Source organism: Osmerus eperlanus, chromosome 26, assembly GCF_963692335.1.
Source record: "Osmerus eperlanus chromosome 26, fOsmEpe2.1, whole genome shotgun sequence".
In the NCBI taxonomy this organism is placed as follows: Eukaryota; Metazoa; Chordata; class Actinopteri; order Osmeriformes; family Osmeridae; genus Osmerus; species Osmerus eperlanus.
This window is the reverse complement of record NC_085043.1, coordinates 5,485,516-5,502,234: the sequence shown is the minus strand read 5'-3', so window position 1 is coordinate 5,502,234 and position 16,719 is coordinate 5,485,516. Positions and strand designations below refer to the sequence as shown.

Sequence of the window (16,719 nt, the reverse complement as noted above, 5' to 3'; positions counted from 1 at the left end):
TCCCATACTAAGTCAATATGCATGTAAAGTGGAGCACAATTTAAAATGCTTAAAATTGTTATGAGGGTGTTGATGTTCAAATGTGATATGATATCCTGGTGTCAGTTTTTAGCCTGGATCAATCCAAACAAACTCTTGGTCCTTATTGTTGATTGAATTATATAGGCTACATGGGCACCTCCATTTCACTTTACTTCACTTCATCAACAATGTTTATATTAAGCGCTTAATTAAACACAGAAGAATTCCAAAGTATTCAGAACACCCATAACCGCAGACCAATACACAAACCAAAAGTGCATATTGGCATAGATTTAAAAATAAATAACCGTCAATCACCCATATGTGAAACCTTCATTTCGTGCACATGGGCTGGCTATTATTGAGGACGAAACTCTGGCGGTTAAATCAGCTCTCAAGGCCAGACTCGACTCCTTGGTTATTGTATTGAAACGTCAGAGTATTGTTTATGCTTGTGTTTGGTGTCCATGATGTGGGAATTTTCCTACTCAATTAAAACAAATGAATCAACAATAGTGATACGAAAAGAAATATTTTAAGACATTTAATCTCCAAAAGAACTTATTAAATGATTATAATGTCACCATTCTGTCCTAATCACCCAACCCTTACTCTTTCTATTAGGCTTACCTAACATTTGTAAGTGCTCATACACTTCAACAAAGTTTCGTCATGAGTTATATTATTGAATTGGCTGCTTGAATAATGCTCGAAATTAATGTGCAGATTCTGAACGACACCACGAACGGTAGTGGCTGACCGGGTTAGATTTCAATGGGCCTAGGCCTCCTTGAATATTACCTGCTATTAGTGCTTTTGACACTAGATGGCAATATAGTCCATAGCATGAGTTTATAGATCTTAAAAACTGCCTTTCAAGCGAGAATGAAAAATTACAGTATGAAGCATAGGCCCTAACGTACTAACTGGCATGCATTAATGCATGACATAATTGTCATAATTCACTGTAATATATCTCCCTTATGATGTCAGTCTATATGTTGGTTTGAATGTAGTTAATTTTGGTTTCTTGGCCAGTTTTATGTCAATGTAGATAACCTACACTTTTCTCCATTATACCCATACCTCTCTCCCTGTAAGGTTCAAATATACCTGTTTCATTTGGACACTTTTCTTGACCCATCAACAGGTTCCTTACAATGGTCTTTTATTTGTCAAATGACAATTCAGTGTTGACTGTGCCATGACATCATGTTTGTGCGATTTGAAAATAATTGAATTAATTTCCCTTTCTTACAGTCCTAAGGAGGGACGCAATCCTTTGTACAGTCAAGTAAACATTTGAGTGCCTATGTTATGTCTGTGAACGCATTTCCATCCCAACGCAATGTGCACACTGGTGGGTGTATGTCTTCTGTGGTGGGTGTATGTCTTCTGTTTTTCGAAGACTGACTTTATAAGTGTCTTCTGTTCACTGGCCATCTAATTTTTTTTAAATACAGCGTGGTTACATTCCCATAAATGTGTACCTCGCTGGTCTTGTTTATGACGTCTTCAAATCAGAGAGGAGAGATAGAAGCTGTGTGAGCTCACGCGGCAGTTCAGCCAGACGAGACTGTAGATGGCGCAAAGAGTGTACGTTATGCAGACCTAGACACATGGCCACCCATGGGTGTCTAACCCGATCCAAATAAAGATGTTAGATAAGTTCTTGGACCATGTAAACCAGGTGCAAGTAAACGGTCTAATGTTTTACAGTGTAGGAAGGACAAGGCCGCGTCTGCTCACAGAACTTGTTATACCTCAAACTCTGTTACAAAGGAATCTCTTGGAAAACCCAGTGTTTGTGTCTTCAGTATCTTTTGTAGGTCTTTTTTTATATTGGCAACGTATAATACATCATTTCTACTATCAAAGATGCTTGTGAATGATCTCTACTTAACCAGTATTTCAGTCAGTAGCTAGACAGCAGAATTCACCATGGTTACATTTCACACTTCTTAATATATTGTATGTGAAAGGTCCAGGTGAGACTCTGCTTGTCTTATTATTTGAAAAGAAGTGATAAACAATAACAAAGGGCTGACATCCAAATGACAAAAAAAGATCTATAGCAGGTGGGGGTGTATTCAATTTAATTTGAATGGCAATTGATAGTAGTGGTTCCTGGTATAAGATAAAGAGTAAATGAGCTTCTTTGTCAAATTTACCAACCTCACTAAAACAACGTTTCAGCAATGAGAATAATATACAATAATAACGAAAATGTAAAAGACAGGCAGAAGAATGTAGCCTAAAATATATCAGCTTTATTGAAACTTTTTACAATATGTAGCAATGTCAAATGGTATAGAAAAGTGCAAAGTTGTTGCAATTCATGTTATAAAAAGCTTTGTGTAGGCCTATAGTATTTATCTTTATATAGAACATAGTTACACTGAATATAATTCGTTTGCACAAATAACAATAGCAAACACATTCAAATCGTTTTTTTAAACTTCTTTTGAAGGTGAAAAAAGTTGGTCACAAGAGGACAGCACAGCGGTATAAGTGGTTTGTATAAGCCCGGTGCTTCTCCCTCATTTCAACAATCTGCGAGTTCTATCCTTTTCTCACCAATAAGGAGATTTAAATTATTGTGAAAGATCTCTGTGTATTGTTTTTCTCTTTTTAATGTCCCATCTAACATTGGTTGGCACCGTGCTGGTAAAATATGCAAAATATTATTGTTTATGTCTGACTGTAGCCTACGGTTAGATTTTTCTTTATTACGGTCCACATTCATTCCTCCAGCTCGCACTGTTCATGGCCTTGGAACGAACGTCATGACGCACTCACATCACACACGGCTTGATGTCTTGACACACATTCTGGTGATGGTGGTGATGGTGATGATGATGATAATAAGATCCACTGGTCGATGGATGAAATGAGGAGATGCCATTAAAGTTCAACACAAAATCCTTTCTATCGCAGACTGAAGAGGAATGGCTCGGATAGCGTGGAATTCCAACTGTGGACAGGAAAACAATTGACATGTTAATTAAGAAATGATGTCTGATGAATATGATCTATAATTAGTTTCAGTATTGGCACTTTTGGTTTATTTTCCTTAATTATGTTATTTTTCCTTTTTATCTAATTGTATGTTTGGAGTGTAATTTTTCCAAGTAGTCATTAAGACGATATTTCTATTGTACTTTTTTTCTGCATAATTTCTGGGTTTTTGAGTGGTTTTCAAAGTTTTGTTTAAAAAAAATTACATAGTGTACATAAAATATATTTTAAATATGGTTTAGCCACATTGCAGTAGCCTAACAGGCTACTGCAATGGGACAAATTCAGAAAGAACAAACCATTTTGTATTCAATTTCTGGATAACCGAAGCTTTCAATAGTTGAACTGATCTATGTAGGCCTATCTTGACTTTGGAATTACTGTAGACTGAAGAACTGCTGTTTTTAATGTTTTATCAAATGAGTAGGCTGCGTTAGTTTATAGTTCGATCGATTTGTTATTTGGGCAATTATTTATTTTTCGAAAATTAACAGCAAGAACAAACCATGACACAGTCCAAACAGTGTCCATAGTTTGCCAATATCATTCTTATCGTCACTAGAATCCGTCACTAGACTTTTCCATTGTAGGCCTTATATCCCTATAACAATACCATCGCTCAGATAGGTCATTAATCATCTTTGAGGGTCAGATCTATAATTAAAATTACTAACGACCGCCATTCTCATGCCGGCTAGACACCGCGCGCTTCATCAAGGTCATAAGGACTCCAGATGTGCTGCTTGCACGCGTGCTGTTTTTCATCGAGAGACAGCAGGCATTATGGGCCATACCCTACTGCCTCCTCGCGTCCGTTTTCAGAGACAACATACGGCCATGACTGACAGTGGTTATGAAGCGTGTAAAGTCCAGCACAGATAACGGCCTATGTGTTCAAAATGGTTATAAGACGTTGAGTAAAGTTTAACAAGGCCTGCAGTCTCCTGCGGATATTCGCTGGTTGAAATTCACTTCGGTGTGGTCCGACTCGAACAGCCTGTTTGGTTAACCTCCGCGACCCCATGGGCTTTAGAATGAGATGTCTCCCTTTTGGAAATCGCTGGAGTTTTAAAAGCCTCAATAAATTATAAGCATGTTAAACACGGTAGGCGAGAGTATATAAATTATCAAAAGAGAGGAAAACATACATACAATACAATGACATTTTGTTGGGTTACTATCTGTAGACGGCTAGAGACGGCTATAGGCTATAATTTTTAGTAAATGTTCAAAAGTGCTATACATTTCAAACTTCAACGCATAGCACAGTCAATTCAACATAGTCCTCCATACATTGTAACCTTACTGAATGAATTATCTGTTGTACGTTGTAAGTTGTATACATTGTATATTTGTAATACATTATTTGTAGGTTATATTTGCAAATGTATCTCGCCATTTCTGACTGAGACTTTTGTTCACGTATTCAGTTTATGAAGACGACTAAATGTTATCAGCCTAAGCGGGGAGTAACCGTTGGCGTGAAATATACCCTCATGGTTTATCCTTTAAAATCAAGGATTATTGATGACGTTTCTTTTCATGTTTTTGTGTTTCTATTTTTGTATTTTATTTGTATAAATTGATCATCGTAAACATTCATTTTCGAATGGGCGTTTTGACTTAAACAATAACTATTTAGTTTAGGTTTGGAAAACACCCGTGAGAATCAATCTTGTAGTGGATAACAGCATGGGTTGCCGTTTGATTCAGAATTGCAATAGCCTACATTTGCAGCACATTTGACTGTACAAATTAAGCATGCGGACAAATCCCACTATCTAATGTGCAAGATGCATATTTAATATTACCTGAGATGTCAGAGGCGTCCCTGCCATTCTGGTGCAGATAGCTCTGTTCCAGGGAGTACGGCGACATACCGGAGTGTAAACCGGAGGACGCGGGACTGCTGGAGGCTATAGACTGCTGCTTGATGTAAGGGGAGCCACTGGGAGATGCCCAGTGTGTCGCGGTACTGGCGTATGGGGAATGGCCGTCCAATGCGCTGGCCATGGCTGGAGATGAGGGCACTGGGCTGCTGCTACTATCCGGTCCGTATTCCCCGTTGGATGACACCGGACAGCTTGCCATGTACGTGGATCCGGGACTCGGAGACATGTGGGGTACGTGGTGTCCACCGCTCAATCCATCATAGCCCCCGGCCATGGTGTTGGTCATCATGTCTAAATTGTAACCGTTGCTGTGGCACGCGAGCGACGCAGAAGGCGCCTGAAAATCAAAACTCTGTGGTAAGATAGAAGTGCCGAAGCCTATCCCATTCATCATTCGATACATCGGCTTTAGGGCTTGGCATTTTCTCCGGAAGCCCCGGGGTCGGCGACGAAAAGAGCCCTCTTCGAACATGAACTCGCTGGCTGGATCAATTGTCCAGTAATGGCCTTTGCCCGGCCTGCCCAGCCCTTTTGGCAACTTAATGAAACACTCGTTCAAAGAAAGATTATGCCGGACCGAATTCTTCCAGCCTTGGTACGACCCCCTGAAAAAAGGGAACCGAGCCTGGAGGAATTGATAGATCTCACTTAGTGTCAGTCGCTTGGTAGGGGAGCTCTGTATTGCCATGACGATGAGAGCGATGTATGAGTACGGCGGCTTTTCTGGTCTCCTCAGCCCAGAGGTCGCCTTCTTTCCTTTTGCACCGGTCGAGGAGCTCTCTGCTACGGCTTGTGGGCTCATCATGGTGGAGTGAAGGACGCTTGGGCTCGATCTCAGAGGAGGTGGTGGGTCCAGCTGCTGCTGAGAAGTCTCGGTCGTCATGTCAGCTCCGCTGACCACAACTGCCGTAAAGACGCGGGGAAAGAAAATGCTGCAGATACAAATATGAAAAAGAAAAATCGGAAAGGTTTCAAATATGACAGCGGCTAAATATATTTTCCTAAGGTCGGTTACAAGTTTCACAGTCACTGGTCCTCGGTATCCCACAGAAGTTTGGAAAGGGAAAAGGCTACCTCTTGTTCAGCTGGACTCTCCCCTTACGCAGAGAATGCGTGAGTGCGCAGTGACATACTGAGAGGGGGGAGCTTGGTATCCAGATCGGGGTTAAACGCCGTGTCCGGGGGTTCCGTCCAACACAAGGGCTCCGGTGGGTGTCAAAGTGGCGGTGAGCGCTGCTCTGCCGCTCTCCGGGTGGCCATCTCACGTCTTAATCCTTTAAAGGGGAGGTAACGCAAAAATCCTAGACTAATGCGCGCGGTCACTAGGCCAAACAAAGCGCGACCACCTATCTTTCCTCTTAGACCCCCTCCGTCGCACTTTCCTTCTTCAAGTCCGCTTGAATTCGGGACGACCGGAGACCCCCCCCCCCCCCCCCTTTCCACTACAAAATCTGGCTCGTGTCCAGTCGTCGACCGGCGGGCGTCACATGCAACTAAATTATAGCCCCTTTTCCCTCACTCTCTTTTTTCCCTCCCTCGTTCACCCTCTCTCTCAGACAGTCCAGTCTGGACATCTCAAATGCACGCAATTAAGTCATTTATCAAACCACGACCAGACATTCCAATCAACAGCGCCACTAGCCTCGTGCGCAAGGTAAAGAACTTCATCCATCCCACTTGTGTGTTAAGTTAGGAAACCATACTACTGTTTGGGAACATGTGCAGGCCACAAGGGAAATAACATTTTAGGTTATGAGAGAGATTTTTGAGAGACTACGGTTTGTTGGCACCAGGCTATTGTAACACTCTATAACAGTCTCCTAACTATATTATTTTACACCAAAATTTGCTTACAGTCGGAAATGACGACTTCCTACACTCAAGCTCGCTGCAACTTCAACTTTTGTTTAGTTTTCACAGAACCCATCTGGGTCACCATGGAACACGAAAACAAACTGTTGCGCCTCGCTGAGCCGGGCGGGGAGGGAACGGGATGGTAAGGTGGTGGTCTTTCACTCGAGAGCATGCGTATAAGCGGGGGGTTGTTCTGAGTAAATGACTTTGACATGAGTGGAAGCAGGCTTTTTCCATCAAGAACGGCCATGGATACCACACACAGCGCACAAGTGTCAGTTTACCGCCCCGGGCTCGAGCCGGTCCCTTGGGCCCCGTGTTCATTAGACAGAGAAAACCGAAATTAGCCGCGCATGCGTCGACAGCTTCCTCCTATAGAGACATTGAATCCACAGATTTATTAAACATTATTTACTTTATATGTAATATCATCAGTTAGAAAACGAATCACGTTCAATCGTATTGCATGCATGTCTTGGCTTGTAGCGTGCTGTATTAATAATTCCTCAATCTGAAGGTGACAACATATAGTGAAGACTGGCTATTTTATTTGGGCTCACACTTCCGCCTGCATGTGTGCTTGCGTATGTGCTTGACGACGGTATACTTTATATAAGGGATATTTAAACAATGACTATCAACAATAACTTTGCACTTCACAACAAAGGATGTGAGGATAAAATTATGTTCCACCACGGTGCAGTTAAGGTCTTAAGAACCTATGGCCCCAGAATTTCCTGCGACATCAAAACGTATGACCCCTGCGGTGATCAGGATGCCATGGTAAAAGGAAACTTTGTTGTGCTCCGCTCTCTACTTTGAAGAAATTGACACAGTCTCCTATTTAAGCCTGTGTCCAGTAAACAGCAGGCTGTTCGTTTCATTTGTGAGAGTTGAATCTCTATATTTGATCGAAAATCTAATTGTTTTAAATGGAGGATTAAGGTAATTGATTGTTGATATCTAAATGTAATTAAATCTGACAAAGGCAAATTTTGCCTTTGTCAAGGCAAAAGCAGTCAAAGTCTTTATCCATACAACAGAGCTAAAGTAACAGTCTATTTATTTTCAGTCTATTATCAAATATAAAAAACTACAAAAACCACTGGTAGCACATTTTTTATCAACATACACGGCCTTCGGTTAGCGAAACCGTTAGTAATATTGATTACAAACTCAATGCATTTTACGCACATGTAGCCGTGTCCTATTTCTTTTCAAGTTTGATGTTTATTTGAACTCTACAGATTATGAAAAGAAGGCAATGTATATTTAGAAAAAAATGAAGATTTGATTGTTTACTACAACTCTATATTGATGTTCCTTGGTTCATTCTTTTGAGCATCTAGGCTACTGCTTCCTGTCCTGCTTTCCCTGGCTTGTTGTATGCGCGCGGTGGGCCTCCCTTCCAGGAGAGACCCAGAGGTCATGCGCAGTTGCACCGGACGGACTGTTTATACGTTCAGTTTTGCCTGGTACATTTTTTTGGTTTAATTCTGTTTAAATGAGTACCTATATCCAGGAAATACGTGGAAATGTGTGGTGTAATTGAAATTGTGTGGACATTAAGACTCAATTCGCTAAAGCCCTGTCCAATTTCGTGCTTGTTCCTTTGCGTATTGTGCAGCTTAATCATTTTCTTTGAGAGGAAGATAGAGAGGGAGGGAAAGGAAGAAAGCCACAAAGAAAGAGAGTAAGCTGCCCTCAGCCTACAGTGACAGGTGTGTTGTTCCGTTGTTTCACCTGCAGGTTGCAGCATTGTTCCTGAAAACCGAACCTCTCACCTGTCACCTGGCCTCCACTACCACTACCAAGAGTTGATTTGTGTGGACTTTTGAATGACTATGTTTTGGATTTGGTCAGGTATCTTCCTTGAAGTCGCTGCCAAGTTCTTACATGTTAATGACACAAATCATAATTTACTCAACAGTTATAACAAACCTCATTTGTCTCTAAGATTTGTTATGAATGCAAGCGTTACTTACTTTTGGATAAAATAACCTATAATGAAATGTAGGCTACTCTATTTTATTTTTAGATTCTGGCAAGACATTTGTCAGGTGTTAAGGCTCTACTTTTCATTTAGACGCATTAAGCTCTACATGCAGCATTCAATACAATTCATTTAATTTAGCCAACATGGTTGAATACTACAAGAGAACACATTTGATTTGCTTCGTTCATGTTTGGCCGAAATGCTGTCAAAACATGCGTCGTTTAAAATAACAATTGCACGCATGTTCTAATATGCTTGTTTGCGTAGACTGCTGACAGATCGATACGTGGTCATCAACTTTTGGTTCAGAAGGGCTCTCTAATCATAATAAAATACATAAAGAAAGTGTAATGATTAGTGGCAGCTTACTTGCATTTGTCAAATCGATAATGCATTGTAATAGCCTAGCCCAGACATAATAGCCTAATTCCAAGTAAATGGTAAATCCTTAACTTTGTGCTATACAGTATGTTTTGGGGTTTGATGGCTAGGCATTTATTAATCTATTCGGTTATTCTATCTTCCGAAAATAAATATTAACCGGTTATAGATGAACATGCTAATGTTAATATATTTCGCTGAATTATTAAACTTTATTATGACCTTGGACGTGTCTTAATGTTTGTGCAATGATGGTGAGGAATGATTAGGCCTACCTAATGATTGTTAGGCTAAAGGGTATGGCATACTGTGACAATAAAGTATGTATTTATATTATTCACATGAGGCCTATCACATTCTTTTAAAGCCTAATCATTTCCAGATTTTTATGAAAGTGCAGATCGTTTTTGTCGTGTTATGTTGTGTCTAAAACAAGGTAACTTCCTCATTCTGGACGGTCCAGTTTTGTTTATATTGGCTACTGTTTTATTGTGCTGCAGTGGTGTATGTTGTTATGCTTATAGGCGTATTATCCTCATAATTAATAATTAATTGTTGGATTAAATTCATGCGTTTGATTTTTTATTTTTTTTTACTAGCAGTTCTCTCTCAAAAATGTTTGTCATGTGAATTGTAATTTACTACTCGGTGGCTTTTTGTTTAAATAAACTATCCACGTTGCCAAAACAGCATGACGTTAGGTACTGCTCCTTTGAGGCACTTATTGGGCCCTCTAACGATCACACATGAAACAGAAACACACACAAATTCCACGCTTTGTTTCCCACGTATTGTTTCTTTTTATTCATTAAAACACCATTGATGACTCCAGGATAACAGGCCTACATTTCCTTGCTTTTCGTGAGCAGTAATTTTCAGCACTTGTCGTTCAACTTAACAATATTTTAATCACAATATTATGCAGCAGGTCATACAAATCAACACATAAATATATTAATATTCTTAAAATATATTGGCAGTTGGTGGCCACCGTACAGTAGAAATGACTAACGAACCATTGGACACACACACACACCACACACACAAACACAAACACAAACACACACACACAGTGGAATGTCTGATTGAGTCACAACTATGTGCTTCGTCCTAATATCCAAATAGAAATAAAGTTAGTCTACAGAAAAAAGTTACGTTATTCACTACAAAACATGAGACCAACACATTCCAATCAAATGCACTGAAATGCCTTTTAAAGACAGAAAAACTATAGCAAATGAAAGTGCACATAGTTCATAGACACAGTCACACACACACGCTGTCCCGTGTGTAGGCTTTATGAGAGCAATGAGTCTATTTGGAAAGGATGACAACCTCCGCCTGATGTGGATATCTTGACAGGGGAGAATGAGTTTACCATGCCCAGTGACGTCAGATGGAGAGAAGAGAGCGCGTCCCTGTTGTGCTCCCCTCCGTAGACAGGGTCTGACAGACTGCACCTGTACGCCTGCACCATGTGGGACGGGCTGGAACTGACGTGGTATGCGTGCTGTGCATGTGACACAGTCGCAGACTGGTAGTTCTGAGTGTAGGGCAGTATGTGGGCACCGGCAGGCCAGTACAACCGTGCACCAAGACCGGTAATGTCTGTATTGGTTAGACAATCCTCCCTCCTTTTAAAAGGCTTACTGAGGATACTATCGATAGCGAAAGAGCTACAAAACTTGCCCCCTGACTTTTCCTCCAGAGAAGGCGCGGCGGGGGCAGACAGACGAGTGTTCTCGCCGGGTGTTTGGGTGTCAGGAATCTCAGTCTCTTTGATGGACCTCTTGCTGATGCGCTTCCTCCTGCGGCGGAACACACCGTCTGCAAAGGTATATTCGCTGTGCGGGTTCAGCATCCAATAGTTGTCCTTACCCCAGGGTCGGGACGGGTCCCGCAGTACTTTCAAGAAGCAATCGTTCAGTGACAAGTTGTGGCGGACCGAGTTCCTCCAGCCGGTGTAGCTGCCACGGAAAAACGGGAACTTCTTCATCAGGTAGTCGTTTATTTCAGCCAGAGTGAGTCGGCCGGTACCAGAGTCCCGGATAGCCATGGCAATGAGCGCTATGTAAGAGTAGGGGGGCTTAGGTCTGCGGGTGTAGGGTTTACCTTTACCGTCACTGCTCTGGGGTGCAGGTGCGGGGCTATTGGCCACGAAGTCTCCGTCCGAGCCCAGCTCATCTCCAGAGACGGGCGATGGGATACTTCCCTCGGCGTCACTACACATATCCAGGGGCTTCTGAACAAAGTGGCTCGCGGAAAAAACTTCAAGTTTCATTCTGAAACAGGAATCTTCTCTTTCACCTGTCGCAATCAGAGTACCTTTTGGCGAGGCTCTCTTCGTCAGATAACTCTTCAAAGTATATAAGGTACGGTTGCAAAACTTGTTTTTGCGGAATGATTTGCGATCGCTGTCTTTCCGGGAAAGCTCCGTTTGGAGAAACAAGAGGTCCCCGAACCAAGTCCTTTGCAGCTGAGTTCAGATTTGTCTCCGGAGACACGCGCCGCGTTATAATATAAACCCTGGGTGAGGGACGGCCCACGGAGGCGGGGTTTCCATCGGAAGCTAATCTCAAATCCACTGAAGTGAGTCAGGGATCGCCTTGTGATTGCACGCGCAACGGGGATAGACACTAGTGAATAAAAAAAAGCTCATGTGGTATATGTCACTAAGGAGGAAAGATTAGATGAATGAGAGAGATAACCAAAGTTCGACCGTGTCTTTCGTCTCCCTCCTTACGCACCTGGATCTGCTCACCTGTAGGAAGCAAATAAGGTTTACTTTCGCACGAGGTGGCGTGCATATACCAGACATACAGACATTAAAGTGTTTATGCTGAGTATTAGGTCACATAAAGTTTGTTTGAAAAGATAAATAAATGCTATGATAATTGGCGATTCTTAATGTTTGGATAGATACATCAAGCCATGATTTGTGGCAATGTTTTATGTCATGTTCAAAATAGAAACAGTCTTTGCTCCCTTCTGTTGAATATAGGAAAAACAACAGAAGACCCACGTCTTTGAATCTCTCCCTGTCTGTTCTGTTCTATCAGTCATCTTAATCCGTCTTTAATGTCGGTTTTCAAAGTTATTCGTTTGTTCAGGGAATAACAACATCGCCCCTCTCTTGAAACAGGCTTAAGAGATATCAAAGGTTGCGCGTAAAACGCATACGCACCCCCACACCGAGAGAAAGGAAGAGAGAGGGAGAAATGGTAGGCTATACAGACTCTTCATTCCCCCAGGACACGGAGAGAGAGAGAGAGAGAGAGAGAGAGAGAGAGAGAGAGAGAGAGGGGATGCACGGAAACAAACGGAGGCAGGGAGGGGGGAAGCTTAATAATTTCATTTGAATTAAGCCCAAAGAACATATTGCAACTCTGTGTCAACCTACCAAAGTGTCAGATTTCCTCTAAAGAAACCCAGCCTCTGTGTTGCGGTATTATGCCAAAACATGACTTCCGTGGAATAGGTAAGTATTAGGAAAACAATGCTGAGATGACAAACAAACAAGTTCATGAAAAAGATGTGCTCGAGTAGAAGAGGAGGCTCGAGGAGGTGAAAGGTGGAAGGTCGATGAGCAGTCTTAGGAAATGATGTCCTGTAGACCACCTTCTGTGCACCAGTGATCTACACGAAATAAATAATGTGACGTGACATTTTTAGTGAAGGAGCATTTCAAGGTCCTACAGTTAATGTCCTATTTTATTTTTTCCATCTGAAGCCCACAGTGTACGTTCAATTTCATACTGTTACACGCATTGCAAGCCAGCATGTCTACCGTCTAACGTTTCCTAATGTACCAACTCCTCTCCCAACCCCAATTAGACCGCCCCCTCACACAAACACACGCATGCACACACGCACACACGCACCCATCTTCCTGTCTTAACACACAGGTAAAGGAGAAGCAGCAATAGGTCGGAAAGTTACATGAGTTATGAGCTTGTCTCGGGGCGATTGATAATCATTAAACTGTCTTCTCCGCCACACCTCTACGCATCCCTTGGGGTGTTTGGACTTGGGATGGATGTGAAATATTCTCTCGCGCTCCGTTGTGTGCGACGTTGTGTGCGACTCATTCTCCCGTCAAGATATCCACATCAGGCGGAGGTTGTCATCCTTTCCAAATAGACTCATTGCTCTCATAAAGCCTACACACGGGACAGCGTGCGTGTGTGACTGTGTCTATGAACTATGTGCACTTTCATTTGCTATAGTTTTTCTGTCTTTAAAAGGCATTTCAGTGCATTTGATTGGAATGTGTTGGTCTCATGTCACCGGGCAGGTGAACGAGGGTTCACCTGCCCGGTGAACCCTCGTTACTGGGTTCACCGGGCAGGCATTCAATCACGCGCAAAACACGGTTCTGCAGTCACAAACATACACAAACAAGGGCACGCACGTGCACCACCGGGGCACACTCAAGGGCGCTTGAGTAGTAGTCCGACTTACATACAACGTAATCCCATGTTTACACACCATGACATTTACACCATTTACTTTTTCTCCGAACAATTTGAATGCGTCTGCATTCTTTAAAACACGTTCACATTTTCCCACGTAACGCGAGAGCTTCCTACACCGACAGTCAGTGCTTATAGCCTAATTATTATCTTGGGCATGCAAGATCCTGCATGCGTGAGAACTAATGCCCGAAATAGGGGTGACCTGCCCATGAGGTTGGAAGGCAACTGAATACCTTCAACGCAAGGCACTGTTAACTAGAGTTTCAAGAATACATTCATAGCATTCATTAGTAAGATCCGCCACTCATACATCAAATTTGACTACGCTCTGCTATGTGTAGCCTAAATCTAGTGGCAAAATTCAGCATCCTTGGCCTTGAAATGACCATTGCACACCCCTCTTGCCTATAGGACTCCAACGTTTGAGAGGTAGCACAGATATTCACATTGTGTATAGGTTTGACCACAAAAGTGCTTTATGAATTATATCAAATTTGTCCGGCTAACGATACATGAGTTGTGCATGGCTGAGGTGTCATACCAGAGTAGCCTATACGTAAACATAGATCTATATCCTTGACACAAAAACATCGTATAGAGAGGGAATTGAGATAGGCCTAGTATTTGGAGTAATTTAGAATGGGCATACTAAGGTCAATAAACACGTAGCCTAATCCATAAAGTAAATGTATGGCTTATCAATGCACTTCGCTGAACTTCTATACTCTTAACACTATGAGTGAATAGAACCTTTAGCGATGCTGAGAAAAATACTGTGCGCCGTCATTATCATCGCAACTGCACTGAACACATGTGCACACTGTGCGAGAGATTTTGGGACAGCTTTGTTATGAGTAATGGTGGAGGGAGGCTGGACTATGTGTATGTGTTTGTTTGTGTGTGGTGTGTGTGTGTGTGTGGGGGGGGGGGGGGTGAAGTTGTATCTGATTACAGACATTGCTCAGATGGGTACACACACCTGCGTGAAACAGATTTGGCGTGAAAGAAGGTGCACCTGTTTTTGCGATTTGTCATGTCCCCTCTTGCGTCACGGTAAACGTAACCAAGCGTTTTGTTCGGTGCCCCCTGTTTGTGTAAATACGCTAATAAGGAGGGGGTCAATCATTTCAGTGGCTATTGAATAGCTTTTTTCTTCCTTCGCTGGCTTTTCTAAGTGATCACGCAGCATGCTTGGTAGCCAGAGATGGAAGACGAGAGCTGGGACAACGCCAGTGGTGGTCTATGTGTTTAGGACTCCCTACTGCTCATGTTATCCATTCTTGGAGATTCATGAAGTATAGCTCAAGGGTTCAACCTCACACAGTGGTTCAGTGTATATATTTACATTGACCGATCATTTACCCAGTCACCCGCTGTTATGTAATTATGTAAAAAGATGTATTAGATGGATAGATGGATAGATCGATAAGAGATGGTTATTACAAGCACCAGGAATGACGAAAGACGAACCCACAAACACAAACACACCCATGCACACAGGCACGCACCCTTGTGGGGGAACAAAATTGAAGTTAAAAGTGGTACCTTGTTGTCTTAGAGCACCCTTTAAGATTTGAAGTGCCTCTTTGGATTGAGAAGAGACATTTCTGGAAGTGTTGACATCAGCGGAATGTGAACAATGTCAATTCAATTGGGTGAATCCATTTGGACTTCTATAAATAGCCGCGCGTCTCTGGCGGTCTCTGCTCACACGCTAACCCCTGTCTTGATGTCAGAGGAAAACGGTACACCTCTATCTCATCTTCGTTTTCTTTCTTCTCTCTGAGAGAAGGGTGTGCAACCCTCATAGCTCTCTCTAAACAAACTCCAGGCCCTGCGTGAGTTGAGGAGAGCCCAGCCCAGCGAGGCCGAGCGTTACTGAGATTCTCGAGATTCTCCGCAGTACATTTACAGCCATGACTGATAGTAGACACGCTTCACCGAAGCTCATGGGTACTGTCTTTATACTCTTTTACCAACCTCAAGGCATTCCAGACCCGTTTTACACATTTCAGCTGTCTGAACCGTGTGTGTGTGGATGTGTGTGTGTGTGTGTGTAGAGCTAGCGTGTGGGAGACTGAGCTGTGTGGGTGTAAGCGCATGTGCATGCGTCAGTAGAGAAAAGCTAGACGCAAGCATTCCATTTAGTTTATTCCTTGAACGTAAATTATGGTTATTATCCAACAATGCGGCCCTCTAAACGTTTGTTCCATGCTCCGTCGCACCGTTTTAAACTCACATTTTGTTTTGGAAGATATGGGGTAGGGGGCTTCCAGCCCTTATAATCAGCACACCTGAACACTTTAGTCTGAAAAACAAAGTCGCCACACAGCGCGTTATAAGTCATTCAGGCACTGTTAGAATCATTACTTATCTCTGTGACACACCAGTACACTTAGTTTGAAGCACACACAGACATACACACACGCGCGTGCGCGCGCACACACACACACACACACACACATCTCTTTTGCTTTCATCTTCCCTGTAAATACATGAAAATGTTAGTGAGAAGCGTTGTGGGAGCGCAGCGGTTGTCTCCTGCAGTCACTTGGCTCTGCCGTGTTGCTATTTTAGGTGCTCTGACATTCTTACCTGAGGTCTTCACGCCCTGCCAAACCAAAAAAAAAAAAAATCATAAGTAAACGAAGCTTACAAGGGTATGATTAAAGTAATTAAAGAGAGGGGTGAAATACAGGTGAAGCCTAGGTGAGAGGTAGGGCCACTCCCACGGAAAAAGAACACTCCGAACGACATTGTTGTCACCAAGGCGACGCACAATTGCCGACCTTTTACAGAGTAGGCCTACTGTGGTAGGCCTTTCTATTGTATTCGAATGTATTTGATTTGACATTCATGACATGGAGATATTAGTGTGAATGGTTGAGAAAATAGGATCTCCCTGAGCATTTACAGCATTTTGCTATTTTTAATGATTTTGACCTGTATGTCTAAACCCAATACTGTAGCAACAACCATCCCCATCAGCCTCAATGCTGCCGTCGAACAGAGGGGGAGAAGCAATTCACAATACGATTAGCAGAACTTTTTAGAGTTCTCCATGACTACAATCTGTGTATGA

The 16,719-nt window shown here is 42.5% G+C and overlaps 2 protein-coding genes across 2 annotated transcripts; both read right to left on the bottom strand.

The window, feature by feature from the left end:
- Positions 1-2,269: 2,269 nt before the first annotated feature.
- foxf2b (forkhead box F2b) lies at positions 2,270-6,215 on the bottom strand. The gene is made up of 2 exons (XM_062452809.1): positions 4,851-6,215; positions 2,270-2,995 (listed from the first exon to the last, which is right to left on the bottom strand). The coding sequence occupies exons 1-2, from the start codon at positions 5,812-5,814 to the stop codon at positions 2,817-2,819; spliced, it is 1,143 nt and encodes a 380-aa protein (XP_062308793.1). The 5' UTR covers positions 5,815-6,215; the 3' UTR covers positions 2,270-2,816.
- A 3,723-nt stretch (positions 6,216-9,938) lies between these two features.
- foxq1b (forkhead box Q1b) lies at positions 9,939-11,900 on the bottom strand. The gene has a single exon (XM_062452805.1). The coding sequence runs from the start codon at positions 11,441-11,443 to the stop codon at positions 10,460-10,462; it is 984 nt and encodes a 327-aa protein (XP_062308789.1). The 5' UTR covers positions 11,444-11,900; the 3' UTR covers positions 9,939-10,459.
- Between the last annotated feature and the right edge of the window lie 4,819 nt (positions 11,901-16,719).

Coding starts and splice junctions, on each gene's coding strand:
- foxq1b (XM_062452805.1), bottom strand. CDS start 11,443: ATGAAACTTGAAGTTTTTTCCGCGAGCCACTTTGTTCAGAAGCCCCTG.
- foxf2b (XM_062452809.1), bottom strand. CDS start 5,814: ATGACGACCGAGACTTCTCAGCAGCAGCTGGACCCACCACCTCCTCTG. Junction 2,996..4,850: donor GGACGCCTCTGACATCTCAG/GTAATATTAAAT, acceptor TCCTGTCCACAG/TTGGAATTCCACGCTATCCG.